The following is a 19,853-nucleotide window of genomic DNA, read 5'->3' as shown; positions in this document are numbered from 1 at the left end:
CACCCTACAGCAGTCATGGTTGGAGCCAAAACGAGCCAACATTCACTTCAAGTTAATATTCTGACTAGGAAGCAGAGCAAGGAAATTGGACAGACTTATGCAAGGCAATCCTTCTTGGTCACCTGAAACTGGGTATGACTGATTCAGGAACCACCCCACTTAAGTTGCTTTGAGAAGCTGGTGGAAGGTGACCCACCATGGGCTTTGAAGGGCAAGCTATTGACTCTGTAGCCAACTTCTCTTCCCTAGTGGACTACAGCACTCTTAGTTCAGGCTTTCTAGAGCAGTGATTTTCAGCCAGCGTGCTGTGGCTCAATGGTATGCCACAAAAGGTCAGCAGGTGTGCCAGGGGAGTTTGGAATACAGAGGTTGAAAATTGCTGAAAAACTCTTCTTGGTTCTGCAGTTCTATTTCGAGGGCAACTGTCTGTAGAAATGAATTGTCTGTCCCTCTTCCTCCTCCAGCAGAGGGACAGAATTAGTTACTACAGACGCATTAAGCATATGTATACATTGAGAATATATACATTTGCAGAAGTTCAAGAACTCTGTAATATATGGACTTGATTGGCCCAATTTATTCCAAATTTAGATTTCGCTTTCATTTTCAAGTTCTGTTGGTTTTCTTGGTAACAGGACACTTTTCTAATTTAGGACAAGAAGAAAACACAGCCCCCCCTCCAAAAAAAACAACAACAATGGACTCCACAGGAACATTCCATGATATATTCCATTCTCACTTTAATATTTAAACACACATGCATCAGGTCAACACCAATCATGACCCACTACGAAACACACAGCCCACCAGGCTCAAACTTCTTTCAGGGTAGGCACTTGGCAGGTCACACAACATGCAAGGAGAGCAGTATTTGTTTCAGTGGGTCATAAAGAGCACAGACTTTGATTCTACAAAAAACGTGAGATTTTCTCATCATGCATTCTGGCAGGAACTAGCAGAAGATCAAAGATTGATCATGTTTGAAATTTCCCTTCTGAGACAAGGAAAAGAAAAACCAAGAGACACAGATGTTTGTTTCCTGCGACTCTTTGGTATATAAAACTCAAGGCTCAGAGACACTTGAAAATCAGGACCTACAGTGCAAATTTTTTAATATTGAAATTCAAAGGCAATGAAATTTTGCTCACTGGAACAGTTCTGCCCAACAACACACCTCTTTTTTTTTTTTTTTTTAGTTAGGCAGACAACAGAACCAGGAGTTGTACCAAAAAAGCCCTAAAAAGCGGCCATACATAGTAATGGCTTTATGTTCAGATTGGTGGGTCACAAATTGTGCAGGCCTGATATACACATTCTCTTATCTGTGGCTGCTGATGTCACAATTGGGGGGGGAGGCACACCTTTGAAAATTTGCATAATGCTACTTGTTTACACACATTTTCCCAGCACTGATTTTAAGGCTTATAAAATGCTACTCAGTTCTGCACAGGAAGTTCCCATGCAAGCCACAGATCTATCTATGATACATTTGGATCCCACCCTTCCCTCTAATAAACTCAGGACACTGTCTTAGCCTCACAACAAGACTCTTCCAGAAGATTTGGCTGAGAGTGACTTGCCTGGGAGGGGTGGGTCAGAGGAATCTTGATGTAACACATCTAAGCGCAAGACTCTAGCAACTATATAGCTTATTAATTAAACTGTTCTAGCTTATTAAGCCCCACTAAGAGCAAGCCAGATGCCCACAAATCACACTTTCAGATTTTCCTTTGATTAAGTAAAATGTAGTGGAGTTAAGAAGTGGGCCATCTTTACAGAATACAGCAGGGGCATCTTGCCTTTCTAGCTGCAGTTCATTGTCTTTCCAGCTTTCCAAGTCAGTGAAGGCAGATACAACAATTCAACTGCTGTTATTTAGAATACAGATGCCCCATCACCGCAATCAGACTCAATCCTATGCAAGAGAGCTGAATGCAGTGCAGAGAAGAACAGGACTCCAAGCCGAACTCCTAGTTTAGCAGTTAAGAGCCTCCAATGATATTCAGTGCTGATCTACTTTCATATAACACACCTGTCTTCGAATGGGGACCAGCAATAGAGCAAGGATGTAGCAAAATAAAAAAACATCCTTGTTAAGGTTTCTGCTCCAGGCGGCCACGTCTCACCCTCCACCTCCAACCACAGCTGCTGTCAGGAGCAAGAGTACACTGAAGTTCAATGCCCGAATCAGGAACCTCCATGTCACAGTGAACAGGATGGCCTTCTTTGGTGAAGAAGCTGAAGGCTGAGGCTGGTATCTGTGAATGCAAGAAACAAAGGAAGATGAAAGGGTCCAACTCCACTACAGACTCCCTCTGTTCTAGACCTACTACAGTCCAAATAAACAGGAAGTGTACAAATGGGAGAACATTTTATGCACACATGTTCCTGGGCTCACTGTAGGCAAGTAGCAATGAAGGCAGAGAGAGAACACTGTCCCTCAGCTCATTCTTTCCCAAACAGACCCATTTTCCAGCATGTACCCAGGTGTAGATGTGCTTGCGGAATGTCTGGGAATGGACTGACCACCAGGAGCAAAGTTGACCACTCCCCTCCCCAAACTGGGCTGAAAAATGCCCCATTTAATCTTACTGCAAAATGAGCCATGCAGAGGCAACTCTTGTGGTTTGCCATAGCCCTGGATAGATACTGTCTTCATTATCAAGAGAGCTAGGATGTTGAAACCAGGTATCATTGGGGGGGTGTAGGGGAGGCACAGAAGACACATGCAATGGACAGCAGGGTTTAAAGTCTCCCATTTTGGCTGCCACCAGCTAGCAAGGAGGTAGGCCAGGTGTGGAGTCAGGGGTTCACATCTTCGGAGGACCAGCAATGGGACTCTGAAAAACAGCCCAGTCCAGCCTGGTAGAGGAGGAATTGGGTGGCTTGTAAATCCTTCCCCACCAGAACTCTGAAGCTCTACCAGAAGGGCACTCCCAGCTTTCCGTGCATCTTCCCCTTCTAACATGCACCCCAATCTCTGCCTGGGATCAGCAGCAGGCCTTGGGTCAGAGGTATAGCATCAGACATCCCCCTACCACAGGATCCACACCGTTAGAAGACTCACCTGGCTACTGATTCCAACTGCAATGTCTCCCACTTTGGCCCCCCGGAACTCTCTAATGTGAAGACTCTCCCCGCTGAGCAGGTGGATCTCTATTTTCACTCCTGAGAAGACAAATTGTTGTGAGAGAAATCACAGAGCCCTGGATCTCTGGCTTCAGGTCATCCCATTTGCACTTTGTGTCCTGTAGGAACTTTTCCTGCTTTAATGCAAGAGGTGGGAAGAGACTATGGGCTACTGGACACCTGTCTCTGCAGGGAGGAGAGAAACATGGCATGACACCCAGTACTCTCTGCTGCTGCTCCTTTGGGGTGTGCGAGGAGCTGCACAGACCACACACACGGCTCTTCCTGCCTGGGGGGGGGGCCCTACAATTGAAGTACAGTAAAGAACAAAGCAGAAAACAAGGTGATCAGATTTGGCAGCAAGAGGCCAAGAAGGCCAGGGAAGGCCCACGGAAAATTCAAAGTCGAGGCATCAGGTTGGGCCAGTGAAGAATTCAACAAACTGGAAGCAGTCTGTCTAGCAAGACTTACTGGAGACATGCAAGGGAAAGCACCAAGCCAGGAGGTCCCACAAGGAGTGGCTGGCTGGGGGTAGTGGCAAAAGAATAGGACATGGTCCCAACTGGGGCTACTTGGCAGGAACAGTGGCGGTCCTGGCCATTGTGCCACCCTGAGGTGAGCCTGGAAGGCGTCTGGAGGGCCTTAAAATGTCACTTTCGGTTTTCTTTGAAAAGTGTGAGGCCTCTCCAGCCCTCAGAATGCCTCCGGATGTGGAGGCAGTGGGTGCGGGCAGCCCTCAAGGTGGCACGGCTGGAGGGTGGCGCCATGCCACCTAGGAGTACTTGCATCTGTGGACTCCCTGGCACACCACTGGGCAGGATGGATAGAAAGGGATAGCAACTGGGCGAGTAACAGGTCTCAGGCACACCAGGACAACAGCTCTAATCTTGCAAGAAAGTTAAGAAGAGGGAGGAAGACAACAGTAGCATATTCCCCCCCCCCCCCCCCACTGAATTGTCTTTGCTCTCCCACAAAGTATCCTGGAGTATGCTCTCTTGTAAGGTGATTATGCATTACAGAAATCAAAATTCTGGCTGCCTTCTCTCATTTAAGCATCTTCTCTAGAGAAGTCGCGTCAGCCCTATATTACAGGATTACCACAGTGCATAGTTGCAGTGCAAGTTGACACTGCTATAAATTGGTTAGTCTTTTAAAATGCCTCAAGGCTCTTTTTATTTCTATAAAAGGAGCCAAGGCACTTTAAAAGACTAATCAATTTATAGCCGCGTCGGCTTGCACGCATCGCAATTCACTTCATCAAATGCATGAAAAGTCTTCCTCGGCTGTGAGATATTCACATGCAAACACAACCAACAGTAGGGTCAGAAGGGCACACAATCCTTTTTGTACCACTGGCATTTCATGCCAGTCTTCGTGGGGTTTGCCCCCCTCCACTGGAGCACACATGAAAGAAATGCTCATCTGTAAGCTGAACTTATACTTTGTGCCTCTATGACAAAGCATGCTCTAGTCCATTTCTGGCCAAAATTAATCAGTCCGTCATTAAGGTGCCACAAGACTTGTGTGCTTACAAAGGCGGTAACAGGGTAGCCTCTCCCAGAAGTATACCAACTAGAAGAAGAGCTAATGCCACATTGGTGGCAGATATGAAGTTAACTTTGCTTCCAATTTTTCATTATTCTAGCAATTAGTAGTGATTAAGTAATTCAATTAGAAATAAAAGATTTGTCTAGTAACTGCAAACATAGCACAACAGGTTTATGCATTCATAGCACAAAACCGCAAACATAGCACAAAAAGCTTATGCGTACAAATAAAACGTTTCCATCTGGCCAGCTTCAGAGCCAACGTACAGTGAAAAGGCCTTACCATCAAAATAGGTAGGTGTGTCTGTTTGTCTGCTGCGATGTAGACAGCTGTTCCAGCTATTGCTCTGCTCATCTATTTGGCTGCTCCACGAATGCACCCCAGAACTCATGGTGTCCTTTAGACTGTGAGAAGTTTTCACTGAGCCCTAGAGAATCAGGCGAGAAGAGCAATTCTGTTTCCTCGAGGAAGAGGCACGCAAAATAGCTGAGGAAGATCAATGCCCCCATGCAGTGGGCTGATGTATTGGCTTCACACAACATGACCACCCATCCTTCTTCAACTCTCCAGCAGGTGCTAGGGGTTGGGAACTGGGACAAGGCATGGCATGACACCCAGCACCTGCTCCACAGAGAGCAAGAGGTCAATTTGACTTTAGGATATGCATATTTTTTTTACCAGTTCTTTTAAGCATGGGAATTGCTTCACAATGAATTAATGAGAATGGATAGGGAGGGGCAAAAGCATAAGATGGGATGTACAGACTCACAAGGACAGACAGAATAGTAAAGATCTTCCTTTAGAGCAAGGTTGTGCAAACCCAGGCCCAGGGGCCGGATCCAATGTTCGCGTGGATCCATCCGCCCAGTGAGCGGACCCTTTCGGTTCCGCTCAGGCACTGCACGACATTGTTCTCTTTCGGAGGACAGGGATTCTCCAAAAGAGGACGACGTTGTGCAGTGCCTGAGTGGAATGCTCGGATGTGGTCTGGACAGGGCGCGCAGTGGGTGCACATTTCAGCACTGCTGCTTTAGAGGTAATAATTCTGCTACACATACGTGATAGGACGCATATTTAAGCTGCTATTTCAACAGCCTACTGGAAATGCAGGAGAAAGTACTTTGAAGCTTAACTCCTTCTACCGTGGTGTGAACCCTGCTGAGTGCTAAAAGCAAGAATGACCACACATGTGTACAGAGAGAGGAACAGCGTAAAGATATGGCTCTGTGTAGAGCAAGAGGTGGCAGAACTCCTATAATAAAAAGCATTTGACTGGTTGTACTCACCTTCTCACTGGCATCTGATGGGAGGGGGCTGTCCAGACTGAGGCACGAGAGCATTTGCTCCTGCTCCTCCAGAGAGAAGGGCTGAGAGAGGCTGTCCAGAATCAGCTCTAAGGAAAAGAGAAGACAATGGAGAATGTGGCCAAATTCACTGATTCCCACTGTGGGGAATCCTACCAGTGGCGTAGCTGGAGGGGGATGGAGCACTCAGACTGGCAAGCAGCCCCTCCCTTCGGAGCCATTCCCAGCAGGGGGGAGCAAAACGGAGCCACACTTGGACCACCACAATTACCATGTGTTTGACTGATTTGTCATAACTATCAGACCAGTTCCATACATATAATTATGGATGACCATCTGCTTCACCCGTGAACATGGTTTTCCCCAAAGTTCTGGACATTTTTTCTTCCAGTAGTAAGCAAGGTCAAGATATGTGGCTCTACCGCCCCTTTTTAATTTTCATTTTATTAATTCTAGTACAGACATGCCAGTCAACATTTGTTATAAACAACTTGTCTGTCTCTACAGCTTCCTCACCTTTATTTCCCAACCTCCCCGCTTCCTCTTATCAGCACTTTTCAAAAGCTTCCTAAATTCAAGGACCTGTCCCACCCCAACTCCCGGTACATCTGCCATGGAACCCCAGCATGTTGCAAAGGAGGACACGCTCAGCCTTGAAATCGCACCCACATGCCCCACTGATTTATAGCTGTTCTGAGGTGCAGGTCTGCAACTTTCACATTTGCTTTGCTTCTGCAGACTGCAAGTTCTTAGGAAATCCAACAGCATAAAGTTCATTCCACAAGCAACCTTGGCTGCTTTTAACACCCTCTCGTTCTTCATTTCCTTCACGGGAGCTATTCAGATCCATTCCATTTTTAAAACCACCCTGTCCCACCCCATACCCAGATTTCCTTCTCTTCTCTAACAACCACAGGGTCACAAGGCATGTCAGTATTGTATGTGGACGCAACTCCCCCTTGAGCTCTTTTTCAGCCCTCCAGTTAGTTACGAATACGTAATCCTTCAAGTCTGCAGGACTTTCTGGAAAGAAGAGTTGCACAACAGGGCCAGACAACAAGGCGGCTGAACAAAGGCATATTTTAAAAGAAGGACGGAAACCCGATGTGCAGTTTTATCCTTACCAAACTCCAGTTGCTGAAGCTCATGTTCAAAGGTAGCATTTCTCAAGTCTACCCAGATGCTGCTTTGGGGGCTGAGTGGGGCCAAGATGGTGGGCTGAAGGGAGTTGCACGACCCCTGGCATTCTTTGCCATTCAGGCTCAGCTGCATGTTGGATCCTGTCGGATCCTGACAGGGTAACGGTGGACTGGGACTTCTGGTCAATGGCTGCAGGCTAGCAGGAGACTCAGGCATGGGCCGGGATGGAGGCAATGGTGATTCTGGGAGACTGGTTCCTTGTATCATCTGCAGGCACCTGGGTTCTCTGTATTCTCCTTTCCAGGGGCTCTTCAAGCCTCCCACTATCAAACAAAAAGGCACAGAGGGGAACAGTCAGACTACAAAACAAAGAGGGGTACAAGGCTATTCTTCATCCACTGAGCACAAACTGGATCGCTGCTGAAGCATCGCCTGGCCCCATGCTCTGTACAGGGTCAGCTCCTCACATTTCCTTCCAACATTTGGCAAACGCTGGTAACATGGACTTTGCAACAAAGTCAGCTGGGCTTCTAATTTCCCCAGCAAGGCAAAAACTTTAACATGACTAAGAATGAATCTCCACAGCAGAATGAGCTGGTAGAATTCAAGATTCTAACATCTCTGTTGGCAAGTGAAAGAATTTTTAAAATCTCCCCTCTCCCAGGATATTGCATACTGCAACCCAGCACATCACAATAAGGTTCAGCATGGTCTTCTTCCCTCTACACTATGCATGGAGGCCTATATGGAGCAGCATTCAAAGATATGATCTAACCCTACCTGCATTCTCTAGTTGTACAGTCCAGAATCCAACCATCTTATTCTGCATATGTTAGGCTGATTCCTGTTTTTCCTGTGCAGTCAAGGGGGCTGGGGCAAGTGGGATACACAGCCCTATGCATTCAGGGACATCTGAACCATGCTGGGTGGCAGACCAATACTATATCACTGCAAGTCTTGTTTTTCCTTGCGTAAATATCCATTCGCTCTCAGATTTAAGGTTCAAAGCCTCAGAAGCGATGCCTGAACCATCAGGATAATGAATGGAAAAAACAGTGCTGCCTGGCTTTACTGCAGAACAACTGCAGCAACAGAATATACCCAAATACAAAAACCTCTCTCCTAGAAACACAAACCTCAGCCTCACAAAAAACTCAATTCTGTAAGTACAAAGCTGAGTTTTTGATATGCAGGTGTGCACATTTCAATCTAATAGTAGAATCATGGTGACTTCTTTGCCACAGAATATGCAAAGTTGTACACAGAATCCTAATTTTGAAAAGTGGATAACCATGGGATGGGATGGTGACCATGTGAGGGCAAGAAAACCATTCTCTTTACTTCCTGCAAGCAAGAGTACACAAACCAGGGTTCTTTGACTGAGGTCAAAGTCTTTATGGACAAGACACCAATAGTACAATGAAGTCACAGGGTTGCACGCCAGGGACAGTAACACAACGCATTGTATCCAAAGAACCGTCACAACTGAACATCACTGAAACCAATGAGACAAGTTAGTTGTGAATAACGTTCTGTGGATACAGAGGATCAAATGGGGACCTGGACTCTGAGCAAATGACAGTGTCAGCAATGGGACGTACTGATCCAGCCCCACTTTCTTCCAATTCACAGCAAAAAAAACCAACCTACAAAGCACTAACCTCCAAGTAGACCTATTGACAACAGTGCAAGCTTTAGGTGGTGGCACCAGCAAGAGATGGGTCATATAGTGGCAAGTATTTGCTTTTACTAAGTGGTAAAGAGTTGGGCTCAAGTTGTCTTGCAGACAGGACGTAGGACATTCTCACCCTGCTCGAGAGCCTCGCAGACCTTCAGCCTCAGATCTGTTGCTGAGGCCCGCTTTACTGGCTCCTTCTCGAGGCCTGCCTTAATGACGCAGGCAGTAGATGGGTGGCAGGATGATGGGATCTCTCTCAGGGGAGGTGGTTCCTTGGCTATCTAAAGAAAAATAGGAAGCAGGAAAATGTTGGATCCAAGAGCCAGAGGAGCCTCCCGAACACATACACATTCTGATATGCAAGACCTGAGCTCATCTAAGCTCACTGTACAGAAGCTGGGTAAGTCCAAGACCCCAGAGTAACTCAGGCATCAGGATTTGTTCTTTTTTTTTTTTTTACTCAAAGTAACATGTACAATCACAAAAGTGAAACCAGGACTACTTGTAACACAACATACTTAAGGCAAAACATACCAGAAGTAGTGAGTTCATTTCCAAATACCCTACTAACATGACCCCATCTAAGCAGGTCAGTGCATTCAACTGGGATCTCTTGTCAGATTTACTAATAAGCAACTTACCTTGAGGCACAGAGGGTGATTGTAGTACCGGGTCCAAGGGTGGCACCCATTTAACAGATGCAACATCATACAGCAGCTGCTCCAAATGTCCACCTTCGAGTCACAGTGCTTGCTCATCACCACCTCCGGGGCAAGGTGGGTCTCTGTGCCAGGAACGAAGTCCCCTGGAAATGCAATGGGGATGATCTGCTTGCTAAGGTCTTTGTGGGACCTGCTGCATGGAAGTAACCATGTTCAGGTTGTTCTTAAAAATGCAAGCCACCATGAGACGTAGAGACCAAACACAGATCTAGCGTAAGGTAGAAGAGAAGCTTGAATTTGACATTGGACTTGGGCGGGGAGGTACCTGGGTTCAAAACACTCCAGAAGCTACCAGGGGGCTTGAGCAAATCACAATCTTGGCCTAATCTTGAGGCACTAGCATGTCCTAATCCACCTCACAGGGTTGTTGGAAGGAGAAAATGATTTAACCACCAAAGCGCTTAGCGGGGGGGGGGGGGAGAATGGAGTGCAACAGTGATAAATAAAGGAAGACTTTGCTTCCACTGTTCAAGGTCAACTGACCGATAGCATTAAGCCACACAAGACCTCTCCGCACTCCAGAAGGCCTGCTGGTGCTTTCAGAAAGCCTGCTGGTTTTTTGGTAATCCAGAAGTGCCTTTCAGAAAGCTCCAGCAAGGTTTCTGAAGTGCAAAGGCCACACACAGCCACCCAGAGTCTCAGAAGACCACCTGGGCACTACCTCCGGTTCTGTCCAGGAGGTCCTCTAAGGCCCTCCAATGCGGGCTTGCGATCCACATTGAGTCAAATCCATGGATTGCAAACCCACAGATGACGAGGGCCAACCTGTATATAGGTTGTAGAATAAAACTTCTCTTTGCACAAAAATATAGATTGCCTCAATGTGTATCAACATAGACTGCGCAGTTCCCATTATGCCTAAAGATAACACTGAGAAAAACACAGGGTCAGAGTCTTCAGGAAGGGACTGGCGACAGTCAGGAGGAGTAAGTACTTCCCCCATGAGACCAATTTCCAGGGCTGGTTTTGGATATCTAAAAAGCATTGTAAGAAACAGTCCAGATTGGGGCTTGGAGGGGCATAACATCAGCTGCTGGGGGAGGAATCTGCCACAACTTACCTGTACACAAATTCTTTCCCATGCCATTAGAGTGAAGGTGAGCTGCATGGCCAAAATCACAGAGGACAGCTTGGTTTCTGTCACTAGATAAGAGGACGTTGTCAGCTGGCAAGGAAAAGGTTACAATGGTTTACTTGCCATCAAGGACCAAGAATGTCCCAAAAACAAGGCCTTGTTCTTCATCAAGGTGGTACAACCTAGGTATAATCCCACTTTGGATTAGATCATCAAATATCTGAATTTCTCTCCATACCAAAAAAAGAGATTTAGAAAATCCTTCACATAGCAAACTAGCATGTCAGGTTAGATCAGGTTAGCATGTCAGATCCCTTCTCCTTAACATTTAGTTTTCTATGGGGACATTCATTCATGTTAGCTCCCACCTAGAGAGTGAAATGGTACAGTCCAGCTACAGCTTGGCCACTTCACTAAGAAACAGTTTAAAACACCTGCAGTAAGGGGTCCCAACCTAGCCCTGTGGGGAGGTGCAGGAGCTAATCAGCTATCAAGCAACCTCCCTGCTCCCAGAGGGGTGAGCAACTAATTGCACATGTACCTTTCACATCTCCATGGAGAACGTTGCGAACATGAAGATACTCCAGGCCCTCCAACACTTGGCCCAGGTAATCAAGAGCCCTGTCCTCTGGCAAGTAACCACGCTGTTTAAGCAGCTGACCAAGTGACCCACCTGCAAGGAAGCATTCCCAGGATTTAGTATAATCCACCACATAATCTGATACAAGATCACAAAACACCACTAGAATCCAGAAAATTACAACAAGGCAGTGGTTCCCAAACTTAACAGTATCATGGCTCCCTTCTTCCACGGCATCCTCTTCCCGAGTGTTGCCATCTTGGATTGCATGAGATCTCAAAAGAATAGCGCAAGATCTCACATTACCCAAGAGGATAGTGGCAGTGTCTGGGAAGAGGGAGGCAGGGACATCCCACAATGCCCCTGTGAGTATCCCATGGCTTCCTTTAGAGCCACAGTTTGGGAACCACTGCATTAAGCTTTCCCATTCTCCCACTCCAATCCACCCCATCTCAGTTCATTCACCCCACAAACTAGGAACAGAATGGAGAAAGTTAGGGGGCACACGAACTCTGCTCCAGCTGGTGGCAGGAAAATAAGCTGCCAGAAGGGAAAATAGGAAGAGATGGTTACAGCGACGGTGGCAAGCAAATGGAAGGATTGAAATCAGTGGGATGCCTTTGCAGTTCAAGAAGAGGGGAAGGGATCTTCTGTGTGGCACTGCATTTTAGAGAGCACATCCTAAATGCAGCATGACACAAGCAACTCCCTGCCCTGAGCTTGGAGCTGAATTGTTCCTGACTTCACACTGTGATTCAGAGATACTTGCCTCTGAAAGTCAGTATAACTCCCAAAACTGGAACTGGCCTTCCAGGGCAGATCATGCCTAATGTCAAGACTAGCCAAAAGTAATAGACCTTTGCATGTCAGTAGAGCTCTGTAAAATTGAGATTATTTTTAACTGAAGGGAGCCCACACCAACGTACACCAAAATTCACACACCAGATGAATTTGTGTAAATGATAGAAATAATGCAAATTAGGGTCCAATCCAACTTTCCAGCACTGATGCAGTTGTGCCAACAGGCTGCATGCTACATCCTGCGGCAGAGGGGCAACCACAGAGGTCTCCTCAAGGCAAGGGAATGTTTGTTTCCTTACCTCAGGGCAGCATCATGGCTGCATCAGTGCTGGAAAGTTGGATAGGACTGGGCTTTACTTTACAAATAGCAAAGGGTTGGGCTCCATGTACTTTACAAATATGTTATTGCACAATCTTTTTTTCTCCTGGCCATCTTGAGAGTAAAGGAAGTAAAGGAAGACTACGCAGAAGAAGGAAGCCTCAATCTCTGACTACTGGAAATTCTGTTCTAACTTCCTTCTCAGGTTTCCAAGATTTCACCAAACAGCGCGCACATATTTTCATCTCCACTTTTCCAGCTTTGGGACCTAGAAATCAAGGCTCAGCCAGGAAAAGGCTCATTTCAAAAAGATCTTTATCAGTTCTGAATGCTGCTTCCAATTCCTCAGGGGCCACTATGAATGTGTTCAGTTGTTAAAATGATCCCTGATTTGCCAGGATTACCTATGTGGCCAATACCGAAAGCAATGCCCTCTGAACAGGTTTCATTTACCCTACAAGAAGGTAAGATATAATCAAACCCTAACTGGCTTGATAGTAGTGTGAAATCATTACACTCAGTACGTGATCTTCAACTGGTTGGACTAAGAGGAAGGACGTAGAGAAAAAAAATTAATTGGTGATGAAGCAGTAATAGAGTAACCCCCTCAGTTGCTACTTTAAGAGGCAAAAAGTAAACAGTCACCTCTTCTGCCAATGAGAAATTTAGAGTATCCATCTTAAATCTGGAATGAAAAGATTTAAATATAAAATACTTGATCTCTTTTGGAGCAGCAGAATTCAGAAGACAGAAAAGATAACCAACAGCCAGCGAAGCTGCCCCATCAAAAGGCAGCTGATTTCTAAAGCCAAGGGAGATGGCTGGGTTTACTGATCACAAACAATAGAACTAAATCCAACATCTGTACAGCTGTGCCTCATCTTACACAAGGGTTACATTACAGAGTCAGCACATAAAGCTAAAATCATGTATACTGAAAATTGCCAAGAGAATCTCTGACAACTGGAAAGTGCATATTGTCTCCTTAAAAATGACAAGAAACTGGTGGAAACTGAGGCAGAACATCAGCTTCATACTCTGTCTCAGACTCCTTCAGGGCATGTATTTAGTAAGCAGAAAGGCAGATTTGTCTGCAGGGTTTAAACTTCTGGTTTTTTGTTTGCCAACCATGTGAAGTTGAATTCAGACTAGTCTACCACATGCAAGACGTACACATAAAAGTCAACACTTCTGGTCACACCAGTGCAAACAAAACTCCCAAAGCAAGATTATGCAGGCAGCACCAGGCTTTGTTTCCAAGGGCTCCCATTGAGTTCCTGGGATAAAGCAGATACACTGTAGAGATCAGGATTTCTGGCTTGCGAGGGCATGAGCATTTTTTTTTTTTAAACACAGGTCCTGAAGACCAGATACAGATGTGGGAAACAACTGATAAGGTGGGGGGCAGGGAGGAGAATCAGCCTCAGTCTGACCCCTTACTATGCCTGATGGACCAAGCAAGGGGAGAGAAGACAGTTGGTCTGAAGACAAGATAATCCTTCCCCCCCCCCCCCCATCCTTTACCAGACAAATTTGATGAGCCCTTAGGTAGCTTTAAGTATCTGTCAGCATGGCAAGTATTCATCTTGCATCAAGGATCTTAACATTTAGTGGTGCCTTAGAGTCACATCAGATCGATTGTATCATGTCTGCTCTTGACAGATGACCCAATCTATTGTACTAATCATTGTTGCAAAGGAGGCCCCTTCTTGGCTTCCAGTCTTTATCATGTACCTTCCATTAGCTCCATGAAGATTGTCACCCACGGACCCTCCTTCACTGCTCCATATAAGGGAAGGACCTTGGCGTGCGTCATGCCAATGCACGTAGTCAACTCCTCTGCACGGAAGTGTTCAACTTGCACCTTACGAGAAGAAAGCAAGGCAAGAAGGTTCATGCTCTGTGGTTACAGCACTATCTACATAAGCATCTCATACGTTAAGGAAGGAAAACAAGGGCTTCCACACAGACCGGGAGGTCTCAAGAAGCAACATTATCGAGCCCCACCTCTGCTTCTCTGAGAGAAGTAAAAGAGCAAGTTTGAATGAAGTACAAAAAACTTCACTTTGAGCCTAGAGACACAAGTGACTGTGTGAGTAGACTGGAAAGCTGACTGACACGCCAATAGCAATTTTGGTTTGCTTTTCACACCTGATATCTGCTGGTGGTTTTGATTATTTACTGATTATTGCATTTACGTGCTCATGTCCTCCTACCATTTTTGTGACTGATTGCTGCTGGCTGCCCTTTTATTATTTGAATGGTATATGATATTTACAGGTATAACCTAATTATCCACGGATTTTTCACCTGTGGTTTTATCTCAATGCAATGAGAAGGGCCCTTTAAAGGAAAAAAAGTTGTTTAACAATAGCCTTGTTAATGCGAGAGAGGGCAGCCAGCTGACAACCCATCTGCTATTCTCTCTCCAGGCACTTAGAACAGCTTCATTCCAAGGCAAGCAACCCCTCTGTTCCCCCTGAGCACATGAAAGAAAGATAATCACTTTGCTCTGGGTGAAGGGAGGGGTCGCTGTCTCCCTTCACCCAGTGAAGCTTTTCTAAGCGCCTGGAGAGAGACTGATTGAAGGCTTGTCTGCCTAATGACTCTGTCTTACATCACAAAGGTCAGCAAGGCTGTTTTTAAATCGTCTAGCAAAGGGGCATTGTTTTTTAAATGGATTTGCTTTAATGTGATTTTTGCCATCCACATGAGTTCTGGAAACAGAACCCTTGCGAATAATTATTCAACCTGTATTTTTATTTACTTTGTATTATAGAGTTTTTATTTATAGTCTGTATGTCCTGTCCTGGAGTCACCAAAGGCTGGGGAGGCTTCTGGTTGGCGGGACATGACTGGCTCCTTCCCCAAGTACACTGAAGCTGGAAATGCCCTGGCAAGCTGGGAGGGACTTGTGCTGACTCCAAGCTCTGTAGAGTGTGCTTGTGAGGACTGCAATGGCCACTCAAGGTCTTGCTACCTGCGTGCTGGGTCCGCCGACTCATAGTGCACCTTGCTGTTTCAGTGCTGCCCAGTGTTTCAGTGGGGATTGCCCTAGCCCTACCCTGGTAGAAGGCTGGGCACAAACATAGCACTGCCACCAAGGAGACAACCAAAGGGGGCCCCTTGGCCCAACAATGACAGGTTCAGACATAGGGAGAGGAGGAGCTCCCACAAACCGCAGGGACTATAAAGTTCGAATGGCCCAGCAGAGGGACCAGCCATACACTGTATTTTTAATACTTATTGTAAGCCAGTTTGGGTGCCCTTTGAGGAGAAAAGCAGGATACAAATCAAATACACAGAGAGCCCAGAGGCAAGACAGTGTGAACCCTGAAGAGATGTAGGACTTGGAGACTGGGAGGTCCAATCCACATTAACTACACCTCAATTTAACCTCATGAGCAATGGTATCACTGCTGCACAAAATCGTGGGAGGAAAAGATGGGGAAAAACTACAAGGAGAAGTGGCTAACAAAGGAAAGTTGTTCAAACAAAAAAACCCACTCACACTGTGCTGAGAGACAGGGTGGGAAAAGATACAAGAGGATTTAGAAAGCTAAGAAACTGGCTGAGAGTTGAGCAGGACCAAGTTAACAATGGACTGAAAGAGAGGAACTTGATGAAACAGCAGGTAATGGGGAGCTGGAGAAAGGAGAAAACTGGCCTCAGGAGAACACTAATGGTGGCCAGGGACAGGAATGGTTGAGTTGTTAGTAGGGAGTGGATAGGCAGAGAAGCATTCTAAGATTAGAGGATAAGGAGGCAACTGCTGTTTCCACCAAACTGCATTACTGCAAGGTTTGGAGTTCGACTTTCTGGAAGTTGGTGATGATGGTGACATTGTCACCGAGTGCTCTGGAGGCACTACTCTGCAGCCATGGAAGGGGTCCGAGCAGTGGTGCGAAGAATTAGAGGAAGCACTGGAGGCAAACCAAGTTAGAGTAGAATGAACTGAATTTCACACACAATGGGCCCTCAGTATCTGCAGGGGATCCATTCCAGGACACCCCTGGGGATGCAAAAATCCAAAACAGATGGGGTCACAGTGCCACAATGGCTCCAGTTAGGACCACGTCAGACTGTCTGGAGGCTGCACCAGGCCTGTGGTCCACTCCCTGGGCCTCCCAGCCTCCACAGAAAGTCTCCAAGACACAACTGGAAGCCACTTTTGGTTTGCATTCTCAACTTCCTGTCACATCCATGAGGTGTTCTGAGGCGCAGGGAGAGGCCTTCCCATGCCTCAGATCACCTCCTGGACACAACCAGGATGCAAACCAGAAGTGGCCTCTGGTCACATTCTGGACGCCCTGTGAGATGCAGGCTTGGCATCAGCATATGGTGGAATACATGGAAGCCAAGTCCGCCCACTGTACTGATCTGAACCAGGCAGCCAAGCTTCTGGATATAGGTCTCTAGTAAATCAGGACTGTCTGAGGGCAAACAGGAACCTGCAGGAAGTGTAGCAGAGCCAGCCAGCTCTGAGGAAGAATTAGATTGCCACGTTTCTTCGATGTAGACATTTAAAATGTAGCCTTAGAGTCCCCTTTTTTTAAGTTTACCACGGCAGCCATGCTGCAGCCAAGGAAGAACTAAAGAGAAAGCAGATGCTATTTAGTCTGGCCAACAGAGAGTCTACTAAAGACAAGGAGGAAAATATGAGTCACTTTGGATGTGTGCCACTACATGACCGTGAAGCAAGTTTGGATCACAATTTGAGACTGAAAAGGAGCGGAGGACAGTTCAGAGCATGAAGAACTGTTTCTGGTAAAAGGATGGCAGCTAATTTGACTCCTGTTACCAGAAGCGCCTCCAAATACAGGAACTTAGAGCTTCCCATCTTGTCAATCTGGCTTCCTACTCCTGAGATCAATACTTGCATAGCATAACTAGCAGGGCTCCCAGTCTATAGTCTTAGGGCATATGGTACTGTCCCCGTTCTGCAGCTAAGCAGGTCTGAGTCTGGTCTGTGCCTGGGTGGGTGACCATGGAAGCTACTTTGAGTTCTATGATGAAACAGAGGCTCTAAAATATAAAATGAAACAAAGATAGCCTAAAAATGCCAGTTGCTATTCCATTTCTACTGCTCAGAAGTCATAGGTCTAGACAAGATCTGGGTAGGAGACCACCCAGAACCATCATGTGTGCCTCAGAGGAAGGACTGGATACAAACAGATCCAGTTAACATGGGTGGATGCTATGCTAGACCATGTGGGGCACAGCTGTGCACACTCAAATTATTGGGCAAAGATCTTCCCCTGGACCACCTTGCCAGAAAATACAGCTTCAGTTAGTAGAACTCTTTTGCCACTGCTATGGAAGACATTTTCAACATTATCTCTGACATTTAAGATCTCCCACTTTGCTAACACTGGTTGTTCTCAAGAGGAAAAAATACACCCTCAAAACGCCTCACAGGCCGTTGTTTTGGACTTCGTACAAGAGTAATCCTCCCGGCACAGCTTGCTACACCCGCCACCCACACATGGCAGGAGATTCCACTGTTTGGTGTGCCCATGGCAACGCCTTCTGACTTGACCTTGAGCTCAGCTGCAAACAAGTTACAGCAGACTCTCAGAGCAGTGAGGGCTCCAGCTCTCAGCAGTTCCAGTGAAAAGGGAAGCTTTCAGTTTCTCCCTTCCCGGAAACACCCCAGTCCAAAATGTTTGCACAGAATCTACCTTTTTGGCTGCACACTGAAAGCCCGTCTGCTTGTCCTCGACTTTGTACACCTCTCCAAACGATCCTGCGCCGATCAAGCCTTTGCTTTTGGTCCAGTGAATGTCTTCACGATACTCATAATCCACTGCTTTAAGTTTCTGGGGATTAATTGGGGCAGGGGAGGGAAAAGAAAAGATCCAACTTGAGGAGTCATGGAAAAAGGAAAGAAATGGACTGAAAACTGCCGACACACATAGAAATTTTCTTCCATAATCATAAGCTCTAGAAACTTGTTTTGAACATACCCCCAAAATGCAGTCCCTGAAACCTGATTCCAAGCTATTGCTAAGGTACCTGCTAACAGGCCTAAAGCATGCCCTTCAAGTGCTAGACAGTCTGGTTTCATCCTGCGTACACTGGGCCCTCCTTATCCATGGGTTTGGTACCAGCAGATTTGACTTTGTGTGGGAGCCAGATCTGCTCTGGACAGCCTCACCTAACCTCCCAGAAAAGGCTGTAAATGCCTTCCGATTATATCTGGGAAGTGTTCTGAGGTGCAGGGAGGCCATGTGGCCTCTGCATGCCTCAGAAGGCCTCCTGGAGGCTTCTGAGAGGCACTTGTGATTTTTCGTCAAACTGGAAATGCCTCTCAGAAGCTTCCAAGAGGCTTTCTCAGGTGTGAGAAGGCGGCACACGGCCTCCCTGCACTTCAGAACACCTCTGAACATGACCAGAAGGTGCTTCAAGTCGCACCTGGAGGTCTTCTGATGGCTCTCTGCAGATTTAATTATCCATGGATTTTGGTATCCATGGGGGGTCCAGGATCCCCCCATGGATCCCAAGGGCCAACTGTATATATGGCCATCACACAGCATAAACAGGAACACTTGTACATCATTCTCTTACCGTCTTGCTGAATGAGTACAAACAGTACAAAAATCACATTTGGGATTATCTCTAAATGCCCCATCAAAGGTTATGAAAAGAATCTCATTCAACCTGTTGCAATTTGAATTGATCTTTAACAGAGGCTCTGCCCCCCCCCCCACTCAGAAGAAAAACTCGCTCAAAATTTCTGTGTAAGTTGTTCTACCAACCAACTCTCCACCCCAAGCTCTTTGAGGTGCATACAAAACCAACATTCTCTGGCTGCTTCAGACCAAAGGTCCATCTAGGCCACAAGTTAACCACAGCCCTTCTCTACTGTGGGTGGAATACAGCAGAACGCTGCTCATTTTTGGAAATAAGCCAAGCCCACAACACGCTGGGATGTTATCCCATCATGCAGCACCAGACTGGGTGGAGCTACCGACAATTCATTCTCATTTAGGCCACCTGTCCATTCTTTTTTGCAAATCCAAGTGTTTACTCAATTACCTGGGAGCAGCAGCCAGTTCTCTAACTGTATAATATCCACAGCTTCAACCTTTTGTAGAGGTCACTGATGAAAGCACACCTTACTTCTGTACTGTTTACACACTAAATATACACACAGGAGTACTGCTCCAGGAATGTTCATGCATACACAAACAGTTTGATGGATGGGATATGCATATACTTCTCCTCAAAGGAGTCTACAGTGTTCCTCATTTAAACTTGTCCCTCGGTAGAACGCTTAAAGCTCAGTCTTCTTAAATCGATAGCTGAACAGCTGCAATATAAACCTGGTACAGCCGTTCCTGGGCTAGAACACTTGAAACGGCATAGAGTGGAGTTACATGTTACTTTCTCATCAAAAGCTCCCTGCCTGTGGAAAGCCAGCATGTCAGAAAGAAAGGTTGTAGCCTGCCTTTTTTCTTTTAAGGACATGGCAGAATTCCACATGGGATGTTTTTGTATTTGATTTTTGTTTTGCTGTTGGGGGGAGTATTCAAACAAACAATACCCCCACCTCCA

The 19,853-nt window shown here is 46.2% G+C and overlaps 1 protein-coding gene across 1 annotated transcript in view; it reads right to left on the bottom strand.

Moving 5' to 3' along the window:
* Nucleotides 1–723: 723 nt before the first annotated feature.
* The window catches only part of MAP3K14 (mitogen-activated protein kinase kinase kinase 14), a 39,931-nt gene continuing 20,801 nt past the window's right edge, over nt 724–19,853 (bottom strand). The window contains exons 6-16 of the mRNA XM_066628279.1: nt 17,978–18,115; nt 14,031–14,160; nt 11,138–11,269; nt 10,582–10,686; nt 9,441–9,604; nt 8,930–9,080; nt 7,106–7,444; nt 5,964–6,070; nt 4,960–5,104; nt 3,068–3,168; nt 724–2,258 (exon numbers count right to left, since the gene is read on the bottom strand). Of these exons, the coding sequence (XP_066484376.1) occupies nt 2,094–2,258; nt 3,068–3,168; nt 4,960–5,104; nt 5,964–6,070; nt 7,106–7,444; nt 8,930–9,080; nt 9,441–9,604; nt 10,582–10,686; nt 11,138–11,269; nt 14,031–14,160; nt 17,978–18,115 (1,677 nt within the window). The 3' untranslated portion in view covers nt 724–2,093. The remainder of the gene's footprint in view (nt 2,259–3,067; nt 3,169–4,959; nt 5,105–5,963; nt 6,071–7,105; nt 7,445–8,929; nt 9,081–9,440; nt 9,605–10,581; nt 10,687–11,137; nt 11,270–14,030; nt 14,161–17,977; nt 18,116–19,853) is intronic.

This window comes from Tiliqua scincoides, chromosome 5 (assembly GCF_035046505.1).
Source record: "Tiliqua scincoides isolate rTilSci1 chromosome 5, rTilSci1.hap2, whole genome shotgun sequence".
Taxonomy (NCBI): Eukaryota; Metazoa; Chordata; class Lepidosauria; order Squamata; family Scincidae; genus Tiliqua; species Tiliqua scincoides.
The sequence above is the reverse complement of the archived record's forward strand: the minus strand, read 5'-3'. Positions and strand labels throughout refer to the sequence as shown.